Raw genomic sequence first — 12,860 nt, 5'->3', positions numbered from 1 at the left:
GATGACCCTCTTCACTAGTATGTTACTCAAAACCAGTGACCCTTTCTATTTGCTCCATTGGAGCCTTCAATTTTATTTAAAATCTCCACTTGACCTTCACTGTTCCAGCGGAAATAGCTGCAGTATCATTTCAATCATGACAAGTGTTCCTATTCCTAGCGTGTTTTCAGTGACTAAATGGCATTGCTCACAGATCTTGTTCATTGTATGCAGTTTTGGCTGAAGAACTGTTTAGTTCTTGTGCTTACGGGTTGATGTTTGTGATTTAGAATTAGTTCCTTCTGTGCTTGTAGAATTTGGTAAAACAAGATAAGCTACCAGCTTTTGTGCAACCAAGAAAGTAAGGCACTGTTGCATTTATATAAATACCTTAATTAATATGAAGAATGTGCAACAATTGCGTAGTCAAGTGTAATTACTGTTACAATGTAGGAAATGTGCAGCCAATTTGTACATGGCATTCAAACAGTACTGTGATCATGAACAGATGGATTCTTTTAGTGATATTTGAGACTCAAATGTTGATCAAAACACCAGAGATAATGCAAATAAATTTCATTGAAACAATATTCTTGAATTTGGTGAAGGCTCTTTGACCTGTGTTGTAAACAGTTTCACTTTCCAGAGGTTATGTTCAGTGTTCCTAGAATCTTTTGCTTTAATTTCTGATTTTCAGGAACTCAAGGTTTTATCTTACCGCTTACTATGGGCCCTTGCATCCCTTCCAAGGGGAGATGGGTATCTCAGTTTGAAATCTGATTCAAGGCATAGTGCCTCCTGAAATGCAGAACTTCCTTAGTTGTGTTGGAGTGTCAGCTAAGATTATTGTGATCAAATCTCCAGATCTGATTCATCAGAGGCGAGAATACTCCCAGAATGAGCAACAACTAACATCTTTAATGCAGCCGACAGGAAAGGGAGGAAGTGTAGCATTAATGCATTTTCTGCAGTATCCAATTCAATGTTTTTTGAATTAGCTAACAGACCATGCAGCAGATAGATTATTGCCTTTGTAATGTGCAGATTTGGGCCAAAATAAATTATCCATTGTCAACACCGATGGTAGAGAAAGAGTAAAAACAAACATTGTCTGTTTTTCAGATGAAATCATAACTACAATTCAATTTTTTTAACTGCATAAGCTGGCTATCTGAAACAAAATCAGAAATTCTGAAATACCAGAAGGTCAGGTAGCATCAGTAGGAATAGAAAGAAAATTAACATTTCATATTGGAGACCTTTTGTCAGAACTGAAAAAAATGACAAAAGAAGCTTGTTCCCTTCCCACAGATGCGGCTGGGTCTTGTGAACTTTCTGATTTTATCATAATTACAATTAATTCTTAAAGTCCCCAGAGAAATATTTGTGTTTTTTTCTATGGAGTTTTATTTTCTGACCTTTAAAGGTCATATAGTATCTACTAACTATTGCAGAATTGTTGTAGAGCTTATAACAAGACCACCTGACCTGCTGAGCATGTGCTGACTTTTTTGAAGAATAGCAGAGCTGAGCATGGTTCCCATATCCTTCGTTTCCCTGTTTATCAATTCTCTCTTAAGGACTGCTATTGAAGATGAGCCCACATGAAGTCCATGCTTCAATAAAAAAATCAAATGCTGTTTCTCCTGAATACTGAATGGTACATAAAGTTATCTTTAGGAATCTAGATTTAAAAGCAGCAAAGGGAATGAGTGAATGTTCTTGTCCCTGCTTGTTATTCACTGTCTTTTCTTTATTGGTTCACAAAATGGATCTAAGTGTAATCAGTTAGATGTGTTTTCTCTACACTGAAAAATGGCCTTGGTTTAAATTGTCAGTATTATTTTAAGATGTCATTAAAGGATGCCTCTTGCAAGAAGCAGCTTGTTGCCATGGGGGAGTTACTGTATGTGCTTGAAAATGGTGATTATGAGATTGATGCTGATTCTGAATTGCAAAGTGTTTTTCTGTCTCCTGGCACCAGATTAGTGATCACAACTCTCATCCTCCCGAGCTCAAAATATTCTTAAAATGCTGAAATATTCTCAAAATCATTTTGGTGACAATGTTTCTACCAGAAGATTAAAAGTATATTAAGATAAATGATAGAGCATCCTAATTTTACATCTGTTGTTGCATTTTAATTTTGAGCAATGATATTTCTTGAATGGTGTAACATCATATTGGTTTCTTTGAAGTTTACAGGAAAAGATTCTCAAACAATAATATGCATACTGTTTGGGGTTCAAATGCACGTCTCTATGTGACCTTCAGAGCTTCCTGTGGGGTTGACTCAAGTGTCAGAAGCTGCCGAGTGATATTAGTTGCAGTTAGGCTCTGCCAGTGGAAGTGACATTTTATTGACTGATACCGAGATCCGTTAGAGCACATGGTTAGTTGACAGAAAGATGAGGTATTTATTTTAAGGAATTGCTATTAGTGGGAGAAGCTCTATCGATGTAGATAATGAAATTAGAATTTCCATCTGGCATTCATATTTTGCCATGATGCGTCTGATGTAGGTAGTTCATAGAGTCCCAGGTAATTTTTTTCTGGTCAGTTTTGCATACTATTGAAAATGACCATTTTCCTTCCTGGGACTTTTCTGTCACTACCCCCTTGCTATTTTCAATTGAGGAAGCAAAACGAGATTTGAGTTTTACTCTTTAGCAACCATCCCTCCTATTCTTTAGTCAGTGTATGTAGGATGTAACTGATCCACTGCACTTCCTTCCTTCCCTTCTCCCGAAAACTAACCAACTTCCAGCCAGATATGCTCTCTTAATATTACCGACATGTGCCAGATTGATGTCTACAATTTGTTGATTTGAAATTCTATACACATAATCAAATTTGACAGGTTTTTATACTGCTTCCAAGGAAATTTATAATTGCCCAAACTACTGAAGTAATAATTCAACAGAAAGCTATTAGGCAAAAGGTATCCTTCTTGATATTGTCGTGGTTACTGTATTGTTGTTTTTTATGGATATTCTAAAGATGAAGGTCCAGAAGTTCTTCAATATGTAAAAACTGTGGTTGAAAGGGATGGTGGTTTGGTGTTGGACCAGTGCTAGCTTTACCTGTGAGGTATTGTGGGCAGCTGGGGTGGTGGGGGTTGTGCTATCAAGGAATAAGATGGGCCTACCTTAGAATAAACAATCCTAGGCCTTGTAATCAAATCTTGTGATTGGTTTTGTGAAACTGCCTTCACATTGCCCTGCTATTTAATGAGGCTACTTTGAAGCATAAGTTGTGGGCCCATTTGTTGAAGGGGTTAGTTTGGTAGATGCATGTGCAGTGCACTCCTTGAACAGATGATAGGACAATTGACATTGGAGACAGAGACCGAGGCAGGAATGAGCCATAGGAACTTAACCCTGATGAAGAAGGACTTGAGGATTGTTGTGAAGTGCAGCATTATTCAAAGTGATTTTTGTCTTTTCAAAAATGAATAGATAATATGTCATTCAAAGGTTAGAAATTCTATCATATTTAAGTGTCTCATTATGTGCCTAGGCTTGGAGCCTGCTCTGGATTATCCTAGTGTAATCTACGCTGCTGGACAATCCAGTTAGTGAAAATCAGAAGAAGTGCAAATGCTGGAAAAGCTCAGCATCTGTGGAAAGAGAAACAGTCAACGTTTCTGGTCCGGGACCCATCATCAGAACTAAGAAAAAGATGAGCAATGAGCTTATTGGCGAAGTGCAGTGGGTGGGATGTAATTCTGGAACGTTTCTAAGCCTGCTCTTGTAGTCAAGATTCACACCATTCACAAGTCACATATAAATAGCAGGAAGTAGCAGGAGTGACAAGGTGTGCACTTAGATCCCGAGTGATGTCACTTAAACACACCCAGCAGCTTTCACACATCAGTACAAAAAGCACAAAACATTGTGGCAAGCAATTGACGCCTTAGCCATGGTGTGATAAATGATTAATCATGTATTTTCCCCCAAGATGTACAGCACTTTGAACAATTTCACTTCACTACCCACAGAATATCAAAAGAATGATAGTACTTGCTCACAGCAGTTCAAAGTATTACGTATTCCACAGAAAGGTACCGTTTAATCTCCCCCACCTGGATCCTGTATTAAACTTCTACAAAGAGTACAGTTTAAATTATAGTGAGAGTTACTCAGCTTCACTGAGGTTAGCTATTGAATGAAACAGCAGCCAAGCTAAAAGCACTTCAGTTACTGCAGATGAAGCAATGAATAAATTACTCATAAGAGGCTCAACACTTGCTCATTCACCATGCCTTCAAAGCAGTTCAATAGGTTGAATTATCTTTTTCAAGTTATTCTAGATATGAGAGGCAGATATTCAGAAGTGATCATTTAATTCAGAGACTGCATGGAAACTGAAATTCCCTGACCTACAGCAGTCTCTTCCTAAATTCTGATGCCAAATATATGAACTCTATTTTGAACTCCTGCTGTCATTGCCAGCTCTCCTATTTCTCAAGCCTGGTTCTACAAAGGGAATGTCATTGGTTATTTCTCTATACTGTGCTTCACACCAGTTCAGACCAACTGAAGAGAATTAATTAGGCATTAAATTGATTAGATGTTGTTTAATCAGATGGCAAATAAAAAATTAGTCTGGTTTATTGGAGTATAAATCTCTAAGCGTACAGTGTAACACAAGTATTCTACTCTTCCAAGATATATTTGACATACTGCATTTTGTGGTGTTGAGCCAGGTACTAACATCATTAAAATCACATACTTTTCCTCATAAAGAGTTAATCCTATTGAATAAAATGCAAATATTTTACTGGCCTCATATGATTCATTCAAATGATGTTCACTTCAACAAAATCATACCTAAATGGGAAAATTTAATTTGCTTTGCTTTGGAATGGCAGTTAGCAATGGACTTTGAAATGCACCCTGTTATTTTTCACTAGGTTACTTAAACCTGTTGCAGAGCAGGTAAACATCATTCCATTTTGGATATTATTTGGTTTTGTCAGTATTCCTTGTCTTTTTTTCTATCTCTAGTTTTGTATTTTTTGTCTCAACTCTTGTAGTTGTGTTTTTTTTTGTCTTTTCCTGTTTCTTGGATCTCAATTTTCCCTGGGGGCTCGTCTTCATCCTATCCTTTCCTCAGCCTTGTGTTAATGCTTGCTTTGCCTATTGGAAATATCCTGCTCCTTTCCTGGTCACATGTTAACTTGCTCTTTAACTTTCCAAAATCATTTTGTTAATCTGCCTATACTGTACATTACAACACCTTACAGCACTTTAAAATATATTTATTCTTTGTTTTAGCTTCTTAGGCATAGTCATAGTCATACTTTATTGATCCCGGGGGAAATTGGTTGTTATTAAATTGTTTACCAAAAAAAACACTAGTTTCCTTTCTCTGACTTGCCTCATTAATTGACCAACCAGATGATTTCAACAACAGGTTATCCCAGTCCAGGCCTGACCTGCCCTTTGTCCATCTTTCCACAACCTTTTCTCCAACTTTAAACTAATTTGTCTTATCTCGTTCCCACTTATGACACAGTCTTTTGACTTGAAACGTTCTTTTACTGCTTCCATAGATGCTGTCTGACCTGCTGCATTTTTCCAGCATTTTGTCTTCAGTTCACTCAATGTTGTTCTGAATTTCCCTCAGTTATCAATTAAGCTTCTGCAAGTTTCAAGTAATTTGTCCTTTTCAAATTCAGAATTTTTATTATTTTATCTTTCTCTTTTTTGTTTTAAAAATGTTAAAGTCTGTCCGGAGCCTTATAGGCTCATCAGGCTGGTGTTTATGCCAGTTTCCATGGTGTGAAGCAACTGAGAATACAAGACTCCCCCTCAGATAGGATGCCAGTCTATCGCGAGGTTAACCCCCAGCGTTTTGCCGGTACTGTACCCATTTTCAGCTGGGTGGACTGGAGCATTGTGTGGTTAAGTGCCTTGCTCAAAGACACAACATGCTACCTCGGTTAGGGCTTGAACTCACGACCTTCAGATGTCTAGTCCAATGCCCTAACCACTTGGCCATGCACCACACTTATTTGTTTTAATGTTCATCCTAAACCTTAACAGCAAGCAGACTGAATAAACTTTCAATTTCATTTATCAAATTTTAAACTGAATTAGATTACTTTAATTTCCCATTGGAAGGTTAATTCTGAATAAGAAATCAAGAAAAAACTCTTGTAGAAAGAGTACAGAGGGGAAGCTGGTTAGGAAGTTCCTGAAGGTGTACAGAAGGATTTTGAGGCATTAAAGAGGATACAGAAGAGGTTTACCAGGATGCTGCCTAGTTTAGAGGGCCTGTTCTATCATGACAGACTGGACAAACTTGGGTTTTTTTCTTTGGAGGGGCGGAGGCTGATGGGAGATCTGATTGACGTTGATCAGATTATGAGAGACATAGATATAGACAGGGATTATCTGTTTCCCAGGGTAGAAATATTTATACCAGAGGGCATGCATTGAAGGTGAGAGGGGGAAGGTTCAAAGAGGATGTGAGGGGAAAGTTTTTTACTCAGTGTGGTGGATGCCTGGAATGCGCTGCCTGGTATGGTGGTGGAGGCAAATACGTAAGTAGCTTTTAAGAGATGTTTAGATGGGCACATGGATATGGGCATTGTGTAAGTAGGAGGAATTCGTCTTTATGTGTTTTTGATCTACTTTTTAGCTAGTTTGGCACAGCATTTTGGGCCAAGTGACCTATTCCTGTGCTGTAGTGTTCTATGTTCTAATCATCCAAACTCATCAGTAATAATAGATGATTCTTACTGGAACATCCTCAAGATTAGATTTTTGCATATTCCCAGCTGCATACCATTGATTAGCTGACTCTTGGAGTCATATTGCCACACAATTTCTGTACTCATGTTCTGTTCCTTCTGGAGTCGCAACAATAGCTCTATCGTCTTCAAAGGCACTGGTGCAATTGGGGAATATAGACTACATGAACTGAGCAGCAACGTGGTGTAGCTAGTGGAAATGCTGCTGTACAGTTGGGTTTAACCCCCAACATCCATTGCTGTTTGTGTGGATTTTACACATTCTCCCTGTGACTATATGAATTTTCACCCACAGTCCAAAAATGCAGGGGTTAGTAGCTTAATCAGCCATAGTAAATTGCCCTCATGTAAAGGTAAATGTTTTGGGTTGGAGGAAATTATGGGAAAGTAGTTTAGCATAGAATTGATTCACAAATGGCTTGGACTTGGTGGGATGAAGGACCTGTTTAAATTCTGTATCTCCCAATGACTCTGTGATTGTATGAACAGGGAAATGGAAATTAAGTATTGGAACTATGCAAAGTACAAAACTCTGACCCCCTCAGTGCCATCAGAACTGAGGCAGAGCTGAACTATTCCCTGCCTTTAGATGGTAGTGATACCCCTGTCAGCAATATTTGTGAAAGTAAAATATTCTTGGGGTAGGGTTCAGACGATGCATTGTGGTTGTGCAGGGGTGGAGTAGTATATACAGAGTTAGGGTCCAAATTGATAGTGACTAGTAGCAGAGACCAATAAATACAGCCAAGGCCACAAAATGTACTCGAGGAGCGTGAGAACCAAGTGTTGCAAATGATTGCTTTTAAAGTCTACCTAAAGCACTGTAGGAACCAGGAAAGTAGAAGAGTGCCCATCAGGCCACACAAACAGCAAATCCAAAGGCCGTGCCATACCTCCATCTGATGGAGTGGTGAAGCACAAGGAACATAGCCTATGGGTTAAGTTTGGTGACATACCAAGAAGCTGATATAAGACTTAATCAGAAATGGGTCACTGCTTCTGAAAACAATGAAATCCTGGACAGCTCCACCTCTTTTCTCAAAGCTCTGTAAGATCTTGCACTGAGGAAACTCTTGCTCAGCTGTTCATGTTTCTCTTTTGGTGGCTTTTTGCTTGATAGTCTCCTCCTGCAGCATATTAGGACATGCATAGTGCCATGTGAATGGAACTTTTTGTTGCTCTTGTTAATGCTTCTTTGTCCTTACTGCTGCAACACTATATTGTATGCAATATTGAGAGAGAATTTGTAAAATTATTTAAGATCCCTGTCTCCATAATTATAAAAAAAATAAGATACAAATGCAGGGGAACTGTGTTAAACCTACATAATGTACCAATTAGGCCACAACTAAAGAATTGAATCTAATTTTGGTCAAGGCACTTCAGTGATGACATAAAAGTCCCAGAGAGGATGCAAAAAATCTATTAGAAAGGTTCCAGAGATCGAGGATTATGCATATGAGATTATGCAAAGGAAGGTGGATGTGTTCTCCTGAAGCAAAGAAGCTTTGGAAGGGGTTTAATGGAGGTGTATGATATCATGATGGGGTCACTTGGTGAAATGAGGGAAAATGGCTTTAGCTTGTGAATTTGCGATTTAGTTTGCGAATCGGGGATGTAGATTTAACCTGGTTTGTGAGGACTTTGCTGTAACCTGAGAGTAATTATGATGTGGAGCTCGCTGTCCACAAGTGCGATGAAAATGGCCAAGAATTGGACAAGCAGTTGAGGGGAAAGAGCAGAGGAATCCATTAATAGCTACAATGGGCTTGATGAAGTAGAATGGTCACCTCCCCTCCTTTAACAACACATGCAGAAGAGTAGCAACAGACATTCTGGTCACATGTCATGAGACATTAATATAAAGTAAAATGGTGTGAGAAAGACAGGGAAAGAATCACAGCACAGGTTTCCCCCGCCATCCAAAGGTAGAGCGTTCCTATGAAACGGTTCGTAAGCCAAAATGTCGTAAAGCGAAGAAGCAATTACCATTTATTTATATGGGAAAAATATGTGAGCGTTTGCGGACCCAAAACATAACCTACCAAATCAAGCCAATTAACACATAAAACCTAAAATAACAGTAATATATAGTAAAAGCAGGAATGATATGATAAATACACAGCCTATATAAAGTAGAAATACTTTTCCGCAATCATTACTGAACTGTTCGCCGAAGTGAAAATCTCACGCAAGCGCTGTTGGCAAGAACACTCTCTCCAGTAACCTTTAAACTATGAAGCTGCCAAATCTACCAAATAACGCGTAAAAATACACAGCCTATAGAAAGTAGAAATAATGTATGTGCAGTGTAGTATCACTTATGGGAATCTGGAAGACAGCGCAGAGCACACTGCTGATGGTGTGTTAGACTTGTCGGAGTTTGAGTGGTGCAGTGCCCCCACCCTCCGGGCCGCTGAGCGATACATTACCGCGAAGAACGCAGGGGTCCGGCGGTAGCCGGGAGGTACACAACACATCTTTAAGAAAAAAGCCGAAACAAACATGCTAATTAATTAGGTGCCGCCTGCAATTGTCGGCCCAGATCAGTGCCGATTTCCGATTGCGTTGTCTCTGATCTGGGCCGACAATTACGTGTCGGCGGCACCTAATTAATTAGCGTGTTTATTTCGGCTTTTTTCTTAAAGATGATCTGTGTGCCTCCCGGCTACCGTTGCATTCTCCGCGAATCGGTATCTGTCCGTAGACTGGGGTTGGGGTGGTGGGACACTGGGGTGTCATCTCGTCGCCTATTTCCATTAGAGCAGGCAGCTCATCTTCTTCTATCTCTGCCCGCCTGGATGTCGAAGGTCGAGGTTCATCGTCTACTGTGGCTGATATGGAAGGTTTGCTTGACTGCTGAGCCTGGCGCATTTTTCTATCACACAGTTCTTTAATAAGGACTCAAACCATCCTGCAAATATCCCCTAAACCAACGTACCCTTTCAAAATTAAAGTCGTACTTTATCATTACTCATTGGGTTTCCATTGTTATCCTTTTTGCTTCCAATTGCATCAGCTTTTCATCTGTCAGTTCTTGGTGATGGGATGGCCAAAACTCTTCAACATCATGTTCGTCAGCTTCCACAAGCCAAACTCACTTTGCCCTTACTTCGTTCACCGCGATCAAAACGCTTAATTATGTCTAGTTTTACGCTAAGTGTAACACCCTTACAAGCTCTTTCAGGCTTTTCCGATACCATAGAGCTCATCTTGCAAACGGCTGCTCACAGGCTCGTGTTAAAGCAAAGCAGTTCCGAATCCGGGGGAGAGCGTCTGCTCGGGGCGCGCTGCCTTTTATCGTGCACTGATTTTTTCCCGTGCTGATTTTTTTATCGCGCGCTGAATTTTTTTTTCGTAACAGTGAAAACACCTTCTGAAAGCGAAAACAGGGTACTAAAGTAGGTCTTTCGTAACAGTGAGGTTTCATAAAGCGAACGTTCGAAAAGCGGGGGACACCTGCATTGCCATAACAATTTAGTGATTCTGCATCAGTGTGTTCAAGTAATGAATTTGTTCATTTTGTCAAAAGGGGTGCTAGATTTTGTTTTCTTTCAGTGGGATAATTCTCTATTTCTCCAAGTTTAATGCAAGAGCAATATTCACCTGTATTCATTTAACTAAATTCAATTGCTGGAATGCAGAGGGAGTTATTGTTAAATAGTCATTCAGCTATATGACTACTGTAACAATGCATCTCAGTTTATTGCTCCAATAAGAAGACGATAGGACAGATATCATTGTATCCTGCCACTTGAAATGGGGTAAAAATATTCAAATTCCATCCTCGGCATCTTTGTGGGAGCACTGTCTTCAAAAGAGGTGGCCAGGTTGTGTTGTAACAATTGATTGAGAAGTGCACAGCACCTTTTCAGAACCTCTAGAGAGATATGATACAGTACAGGTTTACCAGTGTCAATCATAATCCCAAGAACAAATAACTTCAGTAGTACTTTGATCACATTCTTGGCAGATAACAAGTTGTTGGTACAATATTTTTTTTAAATGCATGCTTCTGCTTCTGCAGTGTTAGTGAGTATTCGTCTGGCAAATAATTTTTCATGTTTTATTTTTCCAACAGAGCCAACCTTTGGAACAGTCAGTCCAACACTATGTGAGAGGCTGATAAACTGTACCTTGACAGTGAAGGATTGTCCACATGGTTTTGTACAAGATGAGAAGGGATGCCTGATGTGCCAATGTCTACCTAGTAAGTGTTTCAGGATACCAGAAAACATTGAGTTACTGGGTACTAAAATCTTAAGAAAGTAAAAGTAATTTTCTAATAGATAACGTATACCTAAACTGATTATCTCCCTCCCAAAAATCTCCAGAAAATGCAGAGGAATTTTCATTGCCAGTTGTGCTCTGACTTTTCGCTCTTACTTGCTTGAACCCATCATTCTCGGTGTTATGTGCCAGCAATGATGTGCAGTGTGTAATTTTACCAAAGTCCAAATGCACAGTACATAGATGTTGAATAATTAACAATAAATGATGGTGAGCGCATCATGTCGATTTCCCTTCATCTGTAAACTATCAGTTTTGTTCAATCATGTTCGGTGTCATAATGGAGAACAGAGGGTGTTATAAGGGTCCAGTTAAACTATCTCGGAGATAGATCACAGTGAGTCTTTTTTCCCCATGCCTTCAAAGATATTTAGCTTGGGTGCCTTGTGCCTAATGTGACTTTTGCACATTATTGTAGTAACTTTAGGTATTGCACTGTACTGCTGCCACAAAAAAAAAACACATTTCATAATACATGTGAGAGATGATAAGCCTGATTCTGATATGGGTCTCTATCGTGGACTGAGAGTGGGAAGGGGAGCAAGGAGAGGGGAATCGTGGTTGGGAGAAGGGGAAGGGAGAGGGGAAGAACAGGAAACACCAGGAAAACATTCTGTAATGATCAATAAGCCACTTGTTTGGAATCAGATAACCTTGCCTGGTGTCTCAGGGCTGGGTGTGTCTTCACCAGTGCTACCCACCCTGGTCCCTGGTACTCCTGCTCTACCACTTGTCCCACACCCTCGGCACTCCACCCTCGCCTTTCCCAACATGCTTTGCTCCCGCCAGGTTTACAAACTCGTTCTCTGCTCCATGTTGACAAATACAGCGTGCAAAAGTCTTCGGCACCCTAACTATATGTATATGCCCAGGACTTTTGCACAGTACTGTAGCTGAAATTAAAAATTACCTCCATTCAGAAAATACAATGTCAAGATTATTCCTTGTAGCAACGATCATGTCCATTCTACCAAAGATGCACTGAAGCAGTCCTAATCCTACACGTGGTCTTTATTGATAACAATAGAAGCAAAGTTAATGAAGGACATAGTGTTATTTACCTGCAGCACCAGGAATCTGCATGGCTTCTCCTGTTTCCTTTGCTTAGGCTTAGAGAGTGGGGAAGAGGATTGAGTGAAACCTTGAAATTCCCTGAAATTACCATTGTATACTCATCATATGATCCTTTGAATTGGAATTCCCTGCTCGTGATGTTGTAGCTTCCATAAATATTTTAGTACCATCGAGAGAAATGTAGCCCTTCAGCCAACACCTCCTGTTGCAACTCGATCTACAAAATGCAGAACAGAATATACTTCTACATTCAGGAAAGTGCAGCACGTTTGTGGTAGCGCAGATGGTAAATCTTTCTTGGAAACTTGCAGTTCATAATCTAGGGTTGACGCAAGTTTGTTAATCAGCTGAGAATCTTTGTTACCTCTTTCCAGGAAACATCAGCATAGTAATTATTTTCTGTGCTAGCCTCCAAGTTTCCACTTGTCTGTGAATTATTTTCCTCTCATTGGCATTGGCTTTGCTCGTTTTGTTTAACCACTTGCCTTCGCCAAATATGATCCTCTGTATCATGGAGAATTAAGTGATAAAGCACAGAAACACACCCATGCTGGTCAAGGTGCCTTCCTGAGCATGTCCCATTTGCCTGCATATCTCTCGACACCTATCTAAATGTCTTTTCAATGCTATAATTGTACCTGCCTCTACCACTTCTTTTGGCAAACTCATTTCATATACCCATCATCATCTGTGGTAAAAATTTGTCCCCCTTAAATCTCTTCCCCTCTCATCTTAAACCTATGCTTTCTAGTCTTAT

General features: G+C 39.7%; 1 protein-coding gene across 1 annotated transcript in view; it reads left to right on the top strand.

Moving 5' to 3' along the window:
- Window positions 1-12,860, top strand: part of LOC140201650 (cysteine-rich motor neuron 1 protein-like) — a 256,373-nt gene that overhangs the window by 211,430 nt on the left and 32,083 nt on the right. Inside the window, exon 6 of the mRNA XM_072266101.1 lies at window positions 10,821-10,949. Within this exon, the coding sequence (XP_072122202.1) occupies window positions 10,821-10,949 (129 nt within the window). The remainder of the gene's footprint in view (window positions 1-10,820; window positions 10,950-12,860) is intronic.

Source organism: Mobula birostris, chromosome 1 (genome assembly GCF_030028105.1).
Source record: "Mobula birostris isolate sMobBir1 chromosome 1, sMobBir1.hap1, whole genome shotgun sequence".
NCBI lineage: Eukaryota > Metazoa > Chordata > Chondrichthyes > Myliobatiformes > Myliobatidae > Mobula > Mobula birostris.
The sequence above is the reverse complement of the archived record's forward strand: the minus strand, read 5'-3'. Positions and strand labels throughout refer to the sequence as shown.